This window comes from Ischnura elegans, chromosome 10, assembly GCF_921293095.1.
Source record: "Ischnura elegans chromosome 10, ioIscEleg1.1, whole genome shotgun sequence".
Lineage (NCBI taxonomy): Eukaryota > Metazoa > Arthropoda > Insecta > Odonata > Coenagrionidae > Ischnura > Ischnura elegans.
In genome coordinates, this window is record NC_060255.1 from 102453613 (window position 1) to 102475710 (window position 22098).

At 40.6% G+C, this 22098-nt stretch overlaps 1 protein-coding gene across 2 annotated transcripts in view; it reads right to left on the reverse strand.

Annotated features, from left to right (window-relative positions):
• LOC124167312 (thyroid receptor-interacting protein 11-like) overlaps window positions 1-22098 on the reverse strand; it is a 124167-nt gene that overhangs the window by 50580 nt on the left and 51489 nt on the right. For both annotated transcript variants that reach the window (XM_046545275.1, XM_046545276.1), the window contains 5 exons: window positions 16408-16490; window positions 12970-13101; window positions 12436-12595; window positions 5567-5913; window positions 2014-3636 (listed from right to left, as the gene is read on the reverse strand). In XM_046545275.1, coding sequence (XP_046401231.1) covers window positions 2014-3636; window positions 5567-5913; window positions 12436-12595; window positions 12970-13101; window positions 16408-16490 — 2345 coding nt within the window. The remainder of the gene's footprint in view (window positions 1-2013; window positions 3637-5566; window positions 5914-12435; window positions 12596-12969; window positions 13102-16407; window positions 16491-22098) is intronic.

The following is a 22098-nucleotide window of genomic DNA, read 5'->3' on the forward strand; positions in this document are numbered from 1 at the left end:
TTGCTGGCTGCCATACACGGCACCATGCCTTCAAGTAAATACTCTATTTGACGGCATATAAGATGCACTTTTTTCCTAAATTTGGTCTCAAAAAAGTTACCTGAATCTTATACGTGAAGGACACAGCTTAACTTAATCAATACTGAATAACTGAATAATACTGAATGTCTGAATGCTATATTTAGCCCGGATAAAGGTCTAGACACAAATAACGTTTTCTACATCTGCTACAATTATTTTATCAGGTTTAACTGAATTTTTTCCATCAAAAATTCTAAAGAGAGAACTGGGACTGTCTCCTTCCGATACCGCACTGCTCCCGTCAAAAAGTAAACGAAACTAATAGCTCTTGCTCCACCCTCGGTGCAGAGAAACACAGGGGAGTATAGCACATATGTAGTACAACAATGCACTTCTTGTTCAACATATGACACCCGACACTCAGCTGACACACATGTTGATATCGGTGCTACTCTGTATAAGCTTGTCAATATCGGTGCTTAAAACTATTTGTTTAAAAAAATACCCAGGAAAATATGACAGGAAACAAGAGATTAAGCACGGGGCCCATTTCAATCCGGCCTGGCGATGTGCCATCTATGACGTGAAATACACACGATGCTAAAGGCTGCTTTCAGACAAGACAACTTTCTGCAACATTGTGTGCCGTGCCATAAATGGCAGCTGGGGGAAAATCGTTTGGTATGACAGCGGTTTTCGCTGTGTGCACAGTGGCGCTTACTTGGTGGACGTATCTACCAGGCAGGCTAAGCCACAGCCTATCAGTTTATCGATGGTATCGCTGTACCGGCAAGTTGAACAGTGAGGCATGCAAATAAGTTGTCCAACCATCAACCACTACAATCAATTATCAACCAACCACCAAATATCAACCACTACTGTTTTCAGTTCCTGTACAGTACTGCTGGCAATATTTGTGTCAAAAAAAGAATTAATTAGACCCAGATATGGTAAAAATGTTGAATTCTTTAAATCAAAACCTGTAGAAAGAACCAATGGCTGACTGCTGTACAGTGACATATTGGTCAATCATGCATACTTTAACAACGTGTATTTAAACCTTTTTCTTGGCAATTAAAATTATGGAGAAGAACATAAGTTTTTTTACAGAGCTTTTCTGCTTATTCACACCTTAAGAGAAGTTATTTTCATTCACTTCTTGCGATTGTTCATTTAAATTTGCCATTAATTCAGATAGTAAGAGTCCACGCTTGGAACCGAGTATCAAGAACCGACAACAGATGGGGAAGAACCGGACTGGTACCGAAAACTGAAAAAATTAAAGAACTGACTCATCCTTAATTTAATGCATTCACTTTTTGCAGTCATTTCCATTGAACAAGGTTATTTTGACTTCAATAAATATACAATAACAATGACTTTAAGTACTTATTTGACAATTACTAAAAGGTAGTAAGTATTTAGGTGAGCTGAAATTTTTCACTGACCTAAATTTCATCCATGGAATCTTCCAACAAAATCTTTTAACTGTAATCCATTTGGTAATTGATATTTCTTCCATACAAAGGAAGGAAATGCTATGAGAAATACAAAGGACTGATGTGACAACGCAATATTTTTAAATTATGTGAACTTTCTACATTTCTGTAGTCAAATGACTCCTCGTTATACTTATACGTTTCACAGAGCTCTCGTCTGTCTGTGATTTAGCACTGACTTTTAACATATTTCCAGTGCTTTCCCACCAGGATAGGTCCTTCATGGTGGCCAAAGTTTTGAAACATTGCCGCACTCAGGGCTGAAGAAACTGCTTTTCTTCAGCCCTGAGTGGGGCAATGTTTCACAACTTGACACACACCTTGACCATTGGAACAGGTTGCTACAAGGAACAAACCTGGTGGAAAGCCAGAGAAATATTTCTTTGACATGCATAATTAAAAACTCCAGATCAGCATAAAGACTGCTTGGAGGACCGAAGCTTTGACAGTCAATTCTTTGAAGAAAAATGAGAATAATGATAATAGGACACACCTCATTTTGCAAGTGCTTGTTCCTCTGCTGCTCTTGCCGGTAGCTCTCTGCAAGCTGCTCTGACTCCAACTGCAGGTTGTTCAACTTGGAGAGCAATTGGATGGCACTGTCGTCTTCAAGGTCTGCAGCAGGCGGTGTCTCTGTCCCACCCACTACCTCCACCTCCTCTTTCTGCTGCCTCAATTTCTCCATCGAAGACATTGCTTCCATCAAACGCTGCTTTTCTGAACGCAATGATGATACTTCTCGAGCCTTGTCACCCACCACACACATAATCCTTTCTCTTTCCATTTCCAAGGATTTAATCTTTTCAACGAGGTCACAAATTAATGAGTCCTTTTGCTGCTGATTCCCATTGCAAGTGGACAGCTGCTCATTGAGCTGTTTAATCTCCTCTTCCATTCGCCCCACCCTCACCTCTGCCTCTTCCTTGAGCCTACGCTCCGACTCAGCCTCCCTCTGTGCCTCCGACAGCATCACTTCCACCCTCCCCCTCTCTTCCTCCAACCGGCTCAGAGCCTCTTCCTTGAGCCTCACTTCACTCGCCAGCCTGCCCTCCAAGCCTTCCCTTCTCCTCTGTGCCTCCTCCGCCTCCCTTCCCCTCAGCTGCGCCTCCACGTCCAATGCTCTGCGCAGGGATGCCACCTCCCCCTCAGCACGTGACGCTCTCTCCTCTTCCCTTCCCTTCTCTTCCATTGCATTCCGCTCCATTGCCTTCAGTCGTCCTTCCAAATCATTCACCAACTTTTCCTTCTCTGTCAGAGACTCATTTTTGCTACGCAGCAATGTTCCAAGCTCACGTGCCTGAGCTTCTAAGTTTCCCATCCTCTGCTTCACGTCAGCACTGCCTTCCCTATCCCTCAGCATATCATTCCTCAATGACACTACTTCAGTTTCAAGCTCCATAATACTCACATTCTTAGTTTGGAGAAGCCTCTCTAATGAATCTATTTTGGCTTCAAATTCTGATAATTGACTTCTAAGCTCATTTTCTTTGCACAAAAATTCACTTTCAGATTTTGCCTTCACGTCTAGGTTTGCAGATAGAGCCTGAACTTTCTCCTCCAAGTGCAAAATCGTCTCCATTGCATCTTTGAGAGTTCTTTCCAACAAGTCCTTCTCTGCCCGCAGTTCACCCACCTGCCCCTCCAGCCTCGCCTCCTCCCCCACGTGCTGCTCCACCCCCTCGTGCGTGGGCACCCTCGACTGCTCGGCACTGCACTCGCCACACGCCTCGCTCCCACTCACGTCATTCGCAATCGTTGTGATCACGTGCTCACCATCTTTCACACAAATATCACCAAGTAACAGTGGAGCACTTGACGGGTGGCTCATTCCCTCACTGCCTTGCTGCCACGTCCACTCATTCACCACTTCCTCAATGCCGTCCTCCTCATCTTCGTCATCCTTGCGCTCTGCCATCAGCCTCTTCATCTGCTCCTCGAGGGCCAGGCACCTGTCCTGCCAGTTGGTCCCCTCCCCCCCATCCCCTCCACCTTCCTCCTCCTCCTCCTCCTCTCCGTCTGTTTCCAGGATGGGGGCGAGCCCCTCTGACGTCGTAACCCTCACACCTCCCTTCTCCCGACGAATCTCTGCCCTCAGTGCAACACACTCTGCTTTCACCTTCCAAGATTCATGCAAACAAATAAAAATTTATTGGATCGCTAAGTCTTTGCGTGAGGCACATCACATAAAGGAGGAGGCCAGTCATATCTAATATATAAAATTCTCGTGTCACAGTTTTTTGTAGTCAAACTCCTCCGAAACGGCTGGACGGATTCCTATGAAATTTTGTGTGCATATTCAGTAGGACTGAGAATAGGACGTAAACTATTTTTCATTACTCCGCAGAGACCATGAGGCACAATACACAACCATCAGGTGGTCAGTTGAGCTCAAATTTTCCAATTTGCTAGATCATGGCAACAAATTCCACATGCCCAAGTGAGACGGAGCACCTCTGGTAAAATGTCAAGAAAAAAGCAATTAAAGATCGTTTAAATGAAGTTACAAGTATAAAAAATATTGCATTAAAAATAGTTTTCACTGCGGCAACAAAGAATAAATAATTCTTTAAAAATTTAAACAATAACCTCCTTAAAAAATAAATAAAGTTCCAGGCCTGGATCATACTCACCACTTTTACTTTCATATTCAACCGCTGTAACCACTGGGCTATCGCTGTCAAATGGGTTACTGCCATTCAATACAGGTTATATTTATAACATAGCTTCTTTTTTTAAGATCTTTAATTGCTCATTTCTCGAAATTTTACTCTGACTCCCAGAGAAGTGGCAAGCAATCGTGAAATGTGCACCAAAAAATAATAAAAAACCTAGAAATGTGCAAAAATTTTAACATTGTAATGACACTGCCAAGTTTTTCTATAACACCGAAATCACATAGTTTTAAAATGAATTTTAGCAAAAAAAATAAAACCACTTTCACGGATCTCTAGTTATTGCTAAGCCATAATCAAGATAATTATGAGAGGCAAATCTTTCATCATTTAGTGTGCACTTTGTATCTTCCGTAATTTAAAGAAGTTATCAAAGATGGTGGCACCCCACTCGCTGCAGTGAGTGAAATAAATGCTTCTCAGAATTGAGGCCTTGCAATTCTGGGAAGTATCCTAAACAACCCTCAAAAGAATAAGATAGAAGTACATAGCTTTAGATTTCATATCTTTAATGGTGTAAATACTGGGCCATTGAGTCATTTTACGAAAGTCGGTATTTACATTTTTTGAAATTTTCCATTGAGTTAATGCCATAAGTCGCGGGAAACACACCACAGTGAAGGATATTATTATGGTTAATAACAACGATTCTGATTCGCTTGTTCAGTGGGAGTCTATGATTGGCCCCCCAACGCTACAAATATTAAATGGTTCATATGAAAATTAAATTTTAACCAGAAAAATTGGTTATTGAGAGGTGAATTTCACTCGATCGCACCAAAATTTCATTTCATTTATTGTGAGTTTTCGTAAAAAAGGAGTTTTTTCACTGAGATTTCTCACTACTGCACTTAGGCGATTGGTGAGACCAACAGCATTTGTTCATTAAATAAAGTTTTTTGTTAAGCGGGAGTTCCTAAAGATGCAGTTTTACCGTAACACTGAACTTTAGGCAAGGGCGCACAAATAGCAAGCACTCGCTGCCTCCCAGGATAAGTTAGTTGGCGAGTGATTCTACTATTCCGATACATTCACATTAAGACTTGACTCCGTGCTTGCTCAGCGAGAAAGAGTGAGGGTAATCAGGGATTGGCTGTGGTCGTCTGCCAATGGGACCGATTCTGAGAGACACAAGGGGATGCGAGCAGGTTGGAGGCTTGGCTAGAATCATGGCTGTAGAACACAGGATGCGGAACCCAAGCGTTCAAGAGAATAAAAACACCAAACTTCCAACCTCACCCTTGCCATGTCTTCCCTGGCTAAGCTTACTGGTTGAGAGAGCACAACTCACATGCTCAACAACGGCAATGGCTCATCTTTTGCACCATTTTGCCTGCGAGTCAGGAGAGACAAGCTAATTGGAGGGAGGCTCACCTCTCGCATCTCTTTGGCCATTTCAGAGAGCTTCCGCTCGAGAGCGTCCCTCTTCCATCGGTGCTCCTCCGAGGCCTTGGCAAGGCCCTTGACGGCACCCACCACCACCACCCACCTTCCCTCACCCCCATCCCCTCTCGGCTCTCTCGGAATCAGCTCCGGGGGCACAAACTTGAGCACCTCCTTCTCCAGCTCCAATTCAATCTCTCGGCGCTGTGTCTTTGAGTCGGACAAACACAAGTGCAGCTGCGACTCGAGCGACTCACACTTGTGCTGCAGCTCCTTCAGCCCAAACGTGAGAACCTCATTCTCACTCTTCTCTGAGGAAACCATGGCCATCAACTGGTCTGCAACACAAGGACAACAAGAGAGCAATTCAGGTTCCACTGATGACATAGCAGTTATAGCCGAGAGTGAGAAGTTTTGAATGCACAGAAATTGCCAATGAAACAAAATATGCGCTGCATATAGAAAATAATAAATGAAACAATTTAACTCATGTTCAGTATTACGAGTACCTTACACAAATTTCCTGCAGCCTAAAATTTTACGTGACACATTTTGTAACGATGATATTCCCCAATGACCAGGAACTATAACAGGAGGTAAGGTGAAGAGTTCATGGGAGCAAATATTTGGAGGTTTGTATTATCAAATTTCAGAATATCAGACACATTGAAAAAAAATCATGTTTTTTATGACACAATTGCCAAATACTTTGTAGTTCTACACTATTTTTGGTGCTATGATGCTGTGCTGTTAACTGAATTATAATTTTAAATTTACAACAATTTTAGGCTCGTTGATACTTTTGCCAATCAACATTGCGCAATGATATGCCGAGAAACGAATAAGAATACTGCTTGTTTTATATATTACTATTTTAATGTAGGCTCATTTTTTACAAGTGTACCCACTCTTGCCTTAATATTAAATCTCTTCTTGTTAAACTATCTGTCAGAGAATTTGGATTCCGTTTCCTGTCCGTGAGACCTCACTCAACATAGTGCTGTGTTTAAGAGGAAAGGACTCAGGTGGTGCTAGCTGGGCTATGGATGGAGACAGAATGAGCTCGGGAGAGTGAGAAAAAGGTGGTGACACCCATTCTAAGGTTATTCAAGCGGGTACTGGCTAATTTCTGGGGATTACAGGCTGACGTTGAACAAAGGAGACTGGTCGAGATCAAGAATTTTGCTTACCAAGAGCTTTTTGTTTGGATCATCATCATCATTTTCATCTTGAACAAAATTCAACTCACTCATGTAGTCTATCCTCTTAACTCCTTTTCCACTGTACCTACAAATGAACTATCGCCATTGAAAGATTACAACGTTTCTTCGTTCATTTCTCTTTATCCCATCCCCATCTCAGTAGTTGATGCATGCACAGAAGTCATTTTTCCCTTCACTCGTAAATAGTCATTTGCGGTCTATAACCAGTGTCAAAGGTGTGCATATTTAATCGGATTTCTCAAGTGTTCTACGATCTAAGTGAACCTTGAATAAGTAATATTGTTTGAGTGCCGAGAGTTCAATAACACTCCCTTTCTTGAGTAATATGCCGTGCAAGGACCTTTTAATGGCTGAAAAATTGCTATTCGTGACAAAATGAAAGATTATCCCCAATCAAGTCATCACTGTTTGTCTGAGATAACTGAGATGTCGAAATCGACGATATCTTGGTTATTGAAGCATCAGGATAAAGTAAGGGAAGAATGGAGCCACAATGGAAAGAATGCACTCCTTTTTGTGTCTTTTACAGCACTTGAATGACCTCTGTCTAAACCAAGTAGACAAGCGAAGATCTCTGCTTTGAAAACTCATAGTGGCAACAGTAATATTGCATGCTAACAATTATGAATAAAAACATGTTGAGCTGGATGCAGCAAGAGATACAACGTGGCGCACTCGCTGCAATGAGGAAGGGGACATTCTGCGCACATTACAGTAGACCCTCGTTAATACGAACAACGTTATCGCGAAGTTCTCGTTATTGCAAAGCAAATAGTTGCTCCCGACTAATCTAAAGACCATTCCAATCTATAGTAAGAGAAACATTATTAAGACATTATGAACCTCAGTCCCAGTCCTGACGGTTACAAAAAGAACTTAATTAAGAAGCTCCATGAATAAGCAACGGCATGTAGGAGGATATACACTACCCTACGTTATAATCATTGCCCAACGTTTAAGTTCTCCTCGTGCACCATGCACAAGATGTCAATTATGGTTCTTTCTTCAATAGTAGACACTCCAGTATGCACGCATCATCATATAATACGACGAAAAATACAATGCAGAGTGGCACTTGCACTTCGAGCATAATCTGAACAAAGTATATCTTAATTCCGTGTGAAGTCAGGGACATTTTGCCCGTTTTTCCGTCCTGCGGCCAACAATTTCTTTTGGCTCCGCGTGCGTCGCATGCCCAGCTAGATCAGTTTGTCGTGAGTTACCATATAAGCACGTGTAAGAGGCACACCCCTATTTTGAGCTTTGGAGCTAAAGAAAAAAACTTTCCGGCATTTTTTACCTTATTGCGTGGTGTTGCAGACTTATCCCTGGACTTTCAACAGTCATCAAAATTTCCACTTTCAATACTAATAATTCACGCAGAATTTTTCAGCTAAATTTACATGATATGTGTGTATGGCGATCGGAGATAAGTAGGTACAATTCAGTTGTAATCTTAACCTTATGATACTTACTAGGGACGGTCAGATCGGATACCTCGGATCCAAATATCGAATATTGCCCTCCACCTTAATGTACTGCAGTCCAAATTTGCTGCATAAATTGAATCTGAATCCGAAATTTTCAATCAATGCTTTCGTGGATGCAACGTCCCATAAGAGGGAGTAGAAAGAGTTCTGATCCTCTCTTCGCATACGCCGATGCACTACGATGCTTGTCCTACTCACGATCAATTTTTTTAAAAGCTCTCGTAGAAGTATTGCAGTAAAATTTCAGCTGTGGAAATTTTGAAAGCAAAACACGACAGATACATAGCGTGAATCTTCCCAAGAGATTGAACAACAATTGGGGGAATCTAAGCGCCATAAGAAAATAGCCAAGGCGTAGATTGCACAAAATCACCCCCGGCCCTCCATTAGCCCATGCCTCTGACGTTTTTTTTCCTTTCCAAGACCCCACAGACCATAAATCACTTGCCTCAAAGGAAAATATCAAGTTATGCGGGAACAATGGAAACTTGATTCATCCCTACCCCGTCTCACCAATTGGCCTCACCAAACTGCATACATCACATTGCTGTGCCTTCGCCCCTTCGCTCTGAAGGCAACGACGTCACATGCAAGATCGAACGTGTTCTTCCCTTTCTCCTTCGCCCTCAGCCTCGTTGCGTGAAAGATGGAGGGGGTGCACTCCTTTCCCTCGACCTCTCCTTCAGCGCTTTTCACTCATAAGCATTTCCGATTTCTTCTATCCACCATTTAGTCCAACAATCTACACACTCGTTTAAATTTTTTAAACAGCAGGTTTTTATATCAACATAATTTTCAATCGCGATAAGCCTTATAATAGCATTGAAGATGATTTTTGAAATATCATGCCCTTAGCATAATGGAAATCACTTGGCAAGACAGATGCTGACTATTGACCAGGTATTGTCCTTCAAAACTGCACATTTCTCTATGTTTAATAAGCGACAAAAGGGCCTGGGTGACACAATAGTTGTTTTTAGACTGGTTTGAAAAATCGTTTACTGCCGGCAATGCATTACAACCCCTGAGATAACAGATGTTAGCCCACCCCCAATACCGGAGGGAATTTCAAAAGCCCTTACGAATTTTTTTAGCGTGAATAGAAGTCTTTAAATGCATGCCTACTATCTTTAAAGATATTTTAAAATACAAAAATTTTTAGGAAAAGGTTTTCTAAGACTATTAATATGAATATATATGGTTTAGAGGAAATTCGATACCCACTCCTATGCTACCATGAACTATCTTCCCAATGCTAAAATGCTCTCATATAACGCAAATTTGTATAGCGCAAAGACCCCAAGGAACGCATCCCTTGCGCTATACGAGGCAAGGGTGCATTAAACATTTGACTCTGAAGCTATTTTGTAGTGCAACTATATTTAAGTACTGGAGATTGAAGAGACAAGAAATTTTGACAAACCATGTTTTCTTTAGAGATGGGTCGAATAGCAGATTTCCCCAACTTTAATATCAAATTCGAATAATATTAAATCATTGCTCGAATATTCGAATACCTCGAATTTTGAATAACTCAAATACTAGGATTGCACAAAGCATATTAAACGTATGTTTCTTCTTCTATATCACTTGATGAATGTATAAATAAAAATGTATACACTGGAACCTCGATCTATCGTTTTTCAATGGGATGGACGAAAAAAAAACAATGAATACGGGAATGTTTAGCTAGGTTGCCTTTGCAGCAGGAGACCCAAGATTTTGGCGAGTAATTGTGATTTCCTTTTAAGGATTCAAACAGGAATTTAGCTAATTAATGGAATATTTATATGTTATGGAAACAATTTGGCCATATAGTTGATTCAACTAACATCTATTACTTATATCCTAAGGGGACACACCCCCTCGAGAAAAAATGATTTCATGCCGTCTCGGCATTTACACTGACTGCTACGATGGATTTCTGTCTGATGTATATATTCTTATCTACCAAATGCCATTTCTGCGGCACGCCCACCTGGTACTCTGCTTCATCCAACTTCTTATTTTCAACAGGTAGCTCGCTTTACCCCCACTCCTACTATCAAGTGCTAGCGGACAATCCGAGGCGTTTTGCAAAATACACGTGCCTCTTCACCTGATTTTCTTCTTCTTCAATTATTTTTGGTCCATATTTGGAAGTACTCACAAGATAATAAGATGAATTCGAATTGCTATCAGGGAGAAACCAAATATTCTGAGAAAATACCCCTTGTCTGTGACTGTAACAATAGAGATTTATAGCACAACTCATAAATTGTAACTTGATATATGTTTTCGGAAAAAATATACTGCATCAACTTCCGAGAAGCTCAGCTGCGAGAATATCGAGTTCGTCTTCCTGACATTTATTTTCTTGCGTAAAATACGTAAATAAAATCAGAAACACGTCGTGTTTGGCCTTATTCTTTTTTAAATTCAACGCACATTACTAATATTTCAATCCAATAACGGTGTAATATCAATTGCCATAAGCCATTGTTAGACATCTTTTGGGCTAATAGGTGATTCATGCAGCAGTTGACCTCCAGAAATGGGGACCTTCCAAGCAGGTAGGCAGAAAAAGGTCAGTGGGGGAGAAAGAGTGAAGGGTGAAACACGATTCTATTACTCTCCTGTAACTTGATATTTTCTTTTGAATCTTTTGATTTATGGTCTTCGTAATACGAACCCTGTGCGAGCTGGGGCCTTTTGTTTGATTTTGGAGAGGAGGAAAGCATCGGAGGAGGGGCCGAGGGCTGACGGAAGGAGGGGGTAGTGGATTTTGGGAATTGTGCTACGTAGTTTCTTTCCCACTGCTCTGAGGTTCTCCTGGTGGGGGAAACAGGGAATTTTCGGATATTTTCACCCGATCATTTTCGGTTCTCCACGTCGAACTCTTTTCACCAATCTGTTCTGCAAATTGGATGTAGTTCTTCAACTTGCCTATAACGGCGCTGCATGCACTAAAAGACTAGAGTTCTTTACATTTTTCCGAGTCAACTACCAACGACGTACGTGCCACAATGTATGATGTGAAATTCAAAGTATTCGAGGTATTCGAGATAGTATCTTTAGAATAATTATTCGAGATCTCGAATATCTTATACTTTTTAGTATTAGAGTATTTGCGGATACAATTCGCACATCTCTAGTTTTCTTTCATGAGTTCCTAAAAGAAACGGCAAGAAAAATTTCATGATTCTGAACCTCTGGCTTTTTCATTCCCGTGAACTTAAAAATAATGAGCCTACTGCATGTACATGGACGAATGCAATATCAGATTCCAAAGGGATAATAAAAACAGGGCTTAGGAAGCAGAATGTAGATGCTAAGATGGAGAGGGGAACAAGTGGAAGGATATTGGGATATTGGGTGGGGGGGTGTTGAAGCAGTTAAGAGCAATATTTGCGGAGAGCACAAGGACTGAGGGAACATGAATCAGAGAGAAATGATGAGGAAAATAGAGCAGAGTAGATAAACAACAAAGAGGAAGACAGAAGGATGGATAGAGAAAAACACAGGCTAAACTGGTTGGGGAATAACGGTACATGGCATGAAACGATGGATACATATGTCACAAGAGGATGTAGTGAGGTTCCCAGAATATTGGTAGCATATTTTGGCTTTATGGAAAGTACAATGTAGTCACAGCTAAGTGGCACTCTTAAAAAATAAACGTAACATAACTACTCACTCAAGACCTAACCGTGGCTTAAGAGTATAAACATGAGGGCAGCCGTCACCCTTGTCGCTTAAGCATGAATCACACCATGATTGTTTATGTCCCTTCCGAGAGTAATTGCACCACTGATTGCTCCACTGGTTGACGCATTCGTCCAACCATTACAGCATAAAGGTTGATCACCAGAAGATCATGTCCAGTGGTGTGTTAAGAAACTTTTGTTGCAAGGAGACTTTTTATGCATTCATAGGAAAGCATTCTAACCTTCATCAATTGATGGGATATTTAAATTTTTAAGCCACACCAATAAGTGAAAACATCACCACTTCACTCTTACAGCAAAGATGATTTTTCTATTTCTTTGCCATTTTCCCTGACATCTCAAGACTTCTGAGAAAGTGGAATTCCCCTTAAATTTGCCGCCAGGTTAGAAGCCAAGCTTTGAATATCTCATTCAAAAAAGAGTGAATTGAAATATAGTACCAATGGTGGATGTGTTCTGGCTGTCAAGCTCTTCCAATTTCTCCTCCAGCTGTCGATTGCACTCATTCATATTCTCCACTTGAACAGTAAGACTCTTCACATTGTCCTCACTCACCAGCACCTCATTTTTCAGCCTCTGAATTTGTCGCAGCAACTCTTTCTGCAAAGACAAACAGGATATCATGAGCACCACATTGTTAAGGAACACATGTACACAGTATCATTGTTCCTTCAATCCTGCTACGGAAACAAAAAAAAAGGTTGGATTCGATAGATGAGGATAGAGCCCAGCCACGAGTGAGTGAGCCACAATGTGGGAAGAGGGGCTTCTTAGCTTGCACTTTATTTGGGGGTGTCCTTAGGCTTCACCCCCAATCCTCCCTCCAATCTGTGGAGCCAAGTGCTCTACTCACTAGACTACTGTGCTGCCCCATTACATTGGCAAAAACAAGATGGCACCAGCACAAAAAGAAATAAGTAGCCGTGAACGTGGGTCGAATGGGGAGTTTGGAGGGCAAACGCGTTGCGACTGACCTCATTCTCTTGGAGTCGGTTCACGCTGAGCTGAGCATCGGAGAGTGAGGTTGTGAGCTCACTGATTTGATCCATGAGCTTGACAAAGTCCTTGGGCACCTCTTCGCTCCCGTCACACTCACCCCGAGCGTCCTGCGCACAACAAACAAAACACAATCACTCACAACCACAGCCATTTTATCACCATTTCTAAATTTATATGTATAACAACACTCGGTTCCACCTCGGTACGTTTTTCCCTTGCCTTTACCTTGCTAATCCACTCACAACCTGGATGTCCACACCCACTTCCATTCCATTATTTCTTAGTAAGGAAATACAGTACCCAATATCGCCACTACTTGATACACCAATTCTGAATATAGTTGTCCGTCAGTCTCTGTCCTTTCTCATTCAACCATCTCTCACTATTAAAAGCCGATGAACTGAATATAAGGCCCACCATTTTTTTACATCTTGAGGGGTAGTGAATGTCAAAGTACGGTCTTAGGTCAATCCATGCATTCCATTATAATGCTTTGAGATGGAAGAAAGAACTATAAGGATTACTCACCTCCCCAGGAGTAAATGGCCTGAGTAGGAGGCTGCTTTCTCCAACTTGAAGGTGGGTTTGAGAATTACAGTCAATGGATCGAACATTTTTTGAAATGCCGACTTTGAACATACATTGCTGATGGAAATTAATTCGTATGCATAGAGGGGCAACTGCACACACAATGCAAGCTTAAAAGCATGAATGATTGATCTCACTTCTGGCACAAGTGGACTGGAGTGCTTTGGCACTAGCAAAAACAGACAAGGTATTCTATGAAATGCAGAAAAAGGGTTAGCAGCTGAAAATTACTTTGACCTTAACTTGGTTTACCAAGAATCGAATGGTTTGCAGGAGGTGGGGAAACTTCATGCAGTGGGCAAAGGAATGGAACAGACGTGAGGGTAAGAGCCATCAGGATGAGTGAGAACACACTCGATGACAATTGGGAGGGCACTCGAGCAGAATTGCAATTTGGGAACATACAAAATCCTTGGGATGAATCAAAGGTATCAAAATGCAGCAATTGTATAGGGGCAGCTGCACACACAAGGCAATTTTCAATTCAATCTTATTACTTAATTAAGGTTGAGATGCTCTTGAGGCCATTTTACAGGCAGCTCCATCTTGTGGATTGCCAATCATGGATAAGTAACCAGGGAATAATGAATAAAGCCTTGACCACTTAACTCACACAGTGAAAAAAGCCAAGAAATTACGCCCCACTATCATTCTATCTTGTGACGCACCTTTCTCCACCTTTTACACTGCAGTAGTATATTTAATGGGGAACGCATCTCAGATCCGGTAATGGTTCCGTTGAATGGGCCTTAGTTTGGCTGTTATTAATTAATATTCAAGCAGCACTTTTAACTTGCCTTGTACAATTCCCAAATAGAACCCTCTCCATCAGATGGGTCAGTTGTCGTAGTGGTTAGCTTTGCTGATCTCCACCATGGGGGCCAGAATTTGCAGTTCATTGGTGGCATTATATTTTATTATCTTCTTTTTCATCATTCAGCGACAAGGTAATAATTATTTTTAATTGCAGCAGGCAAGGTCAGGAGATTAATTTTTTTCATTACATTGGCTTTTAGGTATTTAAGCCTCACTGTTATTTCGAACACGAAGATAGGAAGACCAGTTCTGAGATGCGTTCCCAATGCCAAAGCATTGAAAAAGGCAGAGCAAGGCACACGCGGTCTCCCCTTGTGAGTGAAATATTCACCACTTATTGGAATGGCATTTGGAGGAGGCGACTGACGGCTTAGGTCATTTGCGGCATGACAGAGGGAAGGAGAATGAAGGGATGGAAGGAAGGGTGGAGAGAAACCATAGGGCATCGACATTGGCCTGCTCTCAACGAAAGGCGCCAAGGGGACCACGGCCTAACGTCCCATCCGACGGACAGAGTGTTTCGCTTCAAATGTCCTCCACGCAACATTCAATTGAGCAGTCTGCGAATATTCTCTGCCATCGCCGGGATTCGAACCAGAGCCGACAAAGTGGGAAGCCAACACTCTAGCCAGCATACCAACCCGATCCCCATAAACCACTTATTTTATGCAGGTGGTTAATCACTTCAACTTGAACTTCAAGCGTGCAGCAACTTACGCAGCTGACATAAAATTCACAAAATTATTTTACATCAATTAAGCATTCACACCCTCATCAATTACAAAAAGTCATGCTACATCACAAAGAAGTCCCGAAAATGCAACTGAATTAACAAAAATGATAAAAAATTATAGGCACATCTACAGTGGAACCTCGATCCATCATTTTTTTAGAAGAATGGATGAAAAAAATTATGAATATGGGAATGCTTGGCTAGGTTGCCTATGTTCCAGGAAATGCAGGATTTTGGCGAGTAATTATGATATACATGAAAGGATTCAAACAAGATTTTAGCTGACTGCAGGAACATTTGTACTTTATCGGAACACTAAGGTCATATTGTTGATTCGACTAATATCTCTTTCAAATATCCTAAACGAACACGCCGTGTAAAAAAAAGTTTGCACTCCACTCGGCATTTACACTGCTATTATGGATTTTTGTCTGATGTAAACACTATCATCTATCAAAAGCCATTTCAAGTACACTTATTTACAAGAGCAATGTGCATGTTATGCCTAAAACAACTGCTTTCGCCGGTGTAGTGATTGGTTGAGAGATGGATCACAAAGGCCAAAAATAGTCTATTATTTGAAATGTTCCTTTCTAATATGTATCTTTTTAATATCATTGAGGCAATGAGTAAAGAGTGAACAATGTTGTGTTAATCGTCAGCGCCACGCCCACCTGAACCTCGGCTTCATCCCACTTCTTGTTTGCAAGTGCAATGCACGTCAATATGCATGTGGTTGGGGGCGTGGAGACACCAGTCCTCAAACTGTAAGTGAATACTAATAATAATTGAGGGGTGCATAACAAGAGATGAGATAACCCGTGCAAGACCTTCAGAGGAAAAACTAATTCCCACACCTATTTGATAAGCAAAATATCTCTCATATTTTATCATTTCTTTTCCAAGCGGAAATATGGTGGGGTTCAAAGATTATGTTTGCCGTGTTGCTTCAGAGGATTTCTATTCATAAATGCCATAGCTTATAGATCCAATAGAGCCATACATAGAGCCAATCATTAAGTCTCTGCAATCTCACAACCAAATTTGTGCAAAAGCTGCGTACTGATCTCTGTTTACTCATACCAGTTTAAGATAAATCTTCCCATTGTATTTTATTCAGTTCCTGGTAGTACCATAACTTTTTTAGTTAATGTTTACCATTTGAAATAGGCTGTAAATGACCCACCGCCACTGACTCAAAATGGGAAACTATAAAAATATTGACATACTATCATTTGTTACTAAAAAAAAGGCAAATTGAACGGGAATTCTGTACCAGAGGCTCACTGCCCACAGCCTTTATCTCTTGGTTGAATGGAGGCTGCTGCATCTCTCCAATTCCCTCACCGCTCAACGTGTCTGAAAAGGAACAAAGAATTCTTTCTTAAAAGACAGGATGAAATCAGTGTGAAAAATTATTAACACAGGAGCACGAAAAACATTAAATCCACATGCCAATAGAAGTTTATGCCAATCCGGATGATATGATAGTAGAGGCAACTTCCGACTCAAGTGAGCCAGGGCAAAAAGTTGGGAGAGCATGGGAGCTGGCCAACTGGGAATTGGGCACTAGGGTGCCGAGTTCAAATCCCAGCTGTAGCCTTCCCAGCAAACATTCTTGCGATACAAGGCGGCCTAGAGAAAGCAACTGCAACACCTCTCACCAAATGAAGTGATGTATTCACGTTTAAAATATTTAACATGACAACCTCATCTCCGCACAGTAATCATCCAGGCAAATTACCAAGAGAGAATCGTACATTTGCATAATCCCCACTCAGAAGGGATATAACTGCAATCAAATTCTTATTATAATTATTGCTTCATCCTTTACTGCATACAGTGCATTACCACCAGGACATATCACTACTTAAAATGTCCTCTACAGGTAATGCTTTCAAAGATAAAGCAAGGGTACTTCTCCAAATTTTATAGCTCTTTCAATGAATTTATAAGTGAGGATAACACATGAGCTTAGAGGAAATAGAAAAGCTTAAATTAAACACACATAAAGCTTTAAATTATATCCCAGATTTTCTTATTTCATTTAATAATCCAATCTTAATTGTTGGTGAATTTGCTATGCACCTCTCTCTAATACTGATGACTGAAATAACAGCTCCCATTGTAATTCTGCTTTTCCCTCCATATTTCATGTAACACTATATTTTAATTTTCATTTCATAATCATTATTCTACCCATTGTAAAAATTTCCATATTTAATGTGTATAAAATTTTGCACCATGACCATTTTCTATTGACATGACATATATCTGAATCAATCAGCGCACACATTGCATTCTGATAATTTGGAAAATGAACCATAAATACAATCATTATTATTATTATTATTTAATGCAGCTGCAGGCAAGGCTGTAGTCAGGGGGGGAGGGGGGGGGGGGGTGTAAAGTTGGAATGAGCCCCTCCCGAAATGAAATATAAAATTAAATAGATATTACTTACTTAATGCTCGCTTGGTGCTCACACGACAATCTTATAAAGCGACATCTAGCAGTGTGTGATGATACTACGATGCATCACCACTCACTATTAGATGTCACTAGATAGCACGTGCTACGGCAACTACACATGCAAGCAATGAAACTTTGGGGTCGTGTTCGCACTGGATTCAGGAATATTCGATAGCTTAGATATTCGATAGATATGCTTTTTGTTGCATTGAAATTGATTGCCTCGTTTAGACGATAGAGCTCCTCAAACTCGAGTGTCTTGCTTTTTACGTACAGACAGTAATTCACTGCGCTATTACGTATTTCACACACTGCACTACCATCGCTGCAAAACAGGTAGAATGCTGAACATTTAGCATTCGTACGAAATTCTGCTGAAGCTCCTTAAAGTCATGTCATATATCGCATTACTCATTGTTTATTTGGCTCCAACGATGTATTAATAAACATTGTTTAAACATAAACTTTTAGCTTCTACAGTTTAAAGAGTGAAGAAGAACATGCAAAAAACTGTGAAAACGGCGAGACGGTCATCTTCTCGTCACGGGCAAAATATTTAATGAGTGCATTTCATTGTATTTATTTGTGGAGAGAACAACGTGTTTGCATTGCAAATAGCTTTTTAAAATTAAATTTTGCCCATTCCTTGACTTTTAAAATGGCCGAAAGGTAGATTTCAATTTTTGAGGTTTAGAAGAGTATATGAATAGTGAAGTTATGTATGCTAAATGTAAAAAATATGCAAAGGGAGGTGACAATGATCAGCACACAGCACTCAGGAAAGTTGGTGAATAGTGTGAGCAAAAGAAAAATTGAAAGCAGGGTTCCTGAAGCGGTGAGGGAATGTAATAAATTCATGGGTGGTGTTGATAGGTTACATCAACTTTTGTCCTACCACTTAACCTCAAGAGAGACCTTGCGTTGGTATAAAAAGGTTGCTCTCCGTATTGTGCAAATAATGTAATTAAACAGCTTTCAGCTGCATAAAATTTATTCAAAGGGAGAGAAAATGAGTCTACAGAGTTTTAGACTCAGTATTATAGGAAAACTCGTCAGTTTTGGCCGGACTCAGGAAAACGTCATTGTTTCCCAAATCAATACCCAACCACTAGAGATGCCCTTTCCCAAGTTCAAACCCATGACAACTAGAGGGGATAGAAGAAACCAAAAAACAGCCGGGTGGGTACAAAAGAAGGAAAACGCCAGCAAACTATGTACCACTGCCCTGATTGCGCAGAAAATCCTCCTCTTTGCCTAGAAAAGTGCTTCAAAGTGTTTCACAGAAGGATGGATTAAATTACGTGCATCATTTTTGGAGGATATGTTACAGATACGTTTATGTGAGGGTTTTTATCATATTCCTGTATATTTACTGACATTTTATTCCTGTATATTTAATGACGTTTTATTTAATGGTCATAAAACCTGATAAACTAATAGTAAAAGTCCTTCTATTTTTATTATTTTATTTGCTAAGAATGCAAATTGTTAATCTTAATCCGAGATAAATACATATTATCCTTGAAATTACACTTTTACCAATTTATTACCGTATTTTCAACATAGAGGAGTGCATGAATAGTAGTATACCTCTACTCTTTTCCACCACTCTTCAAGAACCATCGAGTGAGTAACCATTCAAGTGGGGAGTATAAAAGATCTAAAGGTCTAAGATTGATTTCCAAGGTAAGTATAATGAGACTAGGCATAATAAGTACCTAATACAGGTATTTACCTCAAATATGTGCAGAAGACCAACATCAAAATGTATATCTCCCCAGCTAAGGTGAACGTCCAAAAATGATTTGAGTACAAAATGTACAATAAAAAAAGAGCGTCAGATGGGATTCCGAGTTCAAATATTCAGTTAATGGTATGAGGCTAGTAATTCAATACGGATTAACTATCTACTTGTTTAAATCATCCATATTCAGTGACTAAATAAGATGTATTTATGCAATACAAAATTCACAACTTTCTATGATACGGGTTGCATAACGTCCACGGACCATCATCAACGGCGGACCACGCTGATCGACGTGGAAAATAAATTACCAAATTATACCGAAAAAAAAAATTGAAAATTTTAGTTTGGTAATACTGGCTGTTCATTACATCCAATTTCAAACCTGTTGGCGAGAAAAAAAATTCCGCATTTTTGGATCATACGACACCTGAACAGCCACAGTCAAAGTGTTAAGGACCCCAAAGCACTTTGAACTTTTTTTTCATCTATCATTCTTCCAATTCTTACCTATTCTTGTCCCATCTGGTCTATCTCTTCACAAACCAGCCTCTCATCCCTCGACTGTGTCAGCAATTTCTTTGCCAATATAGTAAAAAATAGATTACTGCATTTACGCAACATGTCCACTGATGCTATTCTCTCCTCCCTCTTCATCCCTAATCTCACTACCCATGGGCTCACAGCGTTTGGTTGCAGGACGGTAAAACTTCTGGCAAACAACGGTGAAGAATGGATGGAAACCGTCCTTGATAATGTCTTGTACGTGCCTGAACTTAAAACGAACCTTTTTTCTATGGGAATAGCCCTTGATAAGGGATACAAACAGGAGTCTGATGATAAGAAATGCGTGTTGAAGAACATGAAAAATAAAATGTGTGCACAAGCAATTCGATCTGGTAGTAAATTGTACATAATGGGTTTTCGAACAACCAGGAAATCAACTGGTAAGTTATATTTGGCCACTTAGAAATCCAAAACTTTGAAGGAGTGGCATGATAGATTTTGTCATTAAAACTTCACCTTAGTGGAGAAAGTTTTAGAGGAAAATAAAATTCCATTTATAGAAAACAATCTCAAGTTTTGCAGTTCCTGTGTAGAAGGGAAATATCCAAAAAGAAATTCACTCCAGCAGCAGTAGCTCTAAAAGCATACGTGAATTAAAACATGCAGATTTATGTGGACTGGTAGAGACACAGTCGATTGGAGAAAGCAAATATTTTCTGTTATTGAAAGATGATTTAACACACTATTAAGTAGTATATTTTCTCAGAAACAAAAGCGAAGTGAAAGAAAAGCTGAAAGTTTCATAAAATACATAAAAAACCAGACTGGAAAAGGGATTAAAATTTTTAGAAGTGATGATGGATCTGAGTTTGTAAATAAGGAAGTAAGAAAAATGTTTGTAGATGATGCCATTTGTCATAAAAAATCTGTGCCCTACAATCCTGAGCAAAGTGGGAAAGCTGAACGAGAGATGAGAACTTTGGTGGAATCAGCTTAAGAAATGTTGTTTGATAAGTAACTGAGAAAAGAATTTTGGGCAGAAGCAGTTAATACTGCAGTGTATGTCATCAATAGAAGTGGAACAAGCTCAATAAAAGGCAAAACTCCTTATGAGTTATGGTTTGATAAATCATTTGGCAATTTTGAGCAGCTCAGAGTTTTTGGATCAGAAGTCTAAGCTCATGTGTAGGGATATGCAACAGTCGCAAATGCGATAACACGAATTTTAACGCGAATGCCGGGATTTTCCTGCGAATACGCGAATTTCGTGTTTATTGCGATTTTCTCCAATTCATGGGCGATTTTCACCATTTTTTCTCTGCTCATGCTTCTCCCACGCCATTGTTTTACGATGCGTATATTTAAGCCGTAATTTTTTCACTGCATTGGCCGCTTTCTGACGCAACGAATTTCCATGGACCGCCGTTCACGGCACAGCGCCAAGAGATGTCTCGTTAGAAAGTGGCCTAAATTTCTCGGCACCGACCGTGAACCGTGGCCGGCGAAAAGTAGTCGCGTCTAAAAGTAGCCTCAAGGTAAAACTGTGTTTATTTCACGCCATAAATGGCGCACCGCCGGGCCGGATTGAACCTTTCCTTGCTGACCGTCAAAAACGCTGTTTCGTCAACTGCGCGATTCGACTCGATTGAAGATATTCATTGAGATTAGAGATGTGCGAATAGTATCCGCGAATACTCGAATACCTCGAATATTATAAAGTATTCGATATTCGAGGTTTCGAATAGTTATGCGAAAAGTACCGCCTCGAATACCTCGAATACTTTGAATTTCGCGTCATACACTGTCGCACGCACGTTGTTGGTAGTTGACTCGGAAAAATGTAGAGAACTGTAGTCATTTAGTGCTCGCAGCGCCGTTTTACGCAAGTTGGCAAATTACATCAAATTCGTGGATTTTAGCGGTGAAAAGAGTTCGACGAGGGGAACCGAAAATGGTCGGGTGAAAAAATCCGAAAATCCCCGATTCCCCCCACCAGAAGAACCTCAGTGCCGTGGGATAGCAACCTTAGGCCATTTCCCACGATCCGCTATCCCCCTCCATTCGAAATCAAACAAAAGGTCCCGGCTCGCGCAGGGATCGCATTACGAAGACCCCTGCTTCGAAAAAAATATCAAGTTACGAGAACAATAAAAACGTGTTTCACGCCCTCCCCCCTTTTCTCACCCACTGACCTTTTTCTGGCTACCTGCTTCGAAGTTCCCCATTTATGGAGGTCAACTGCTG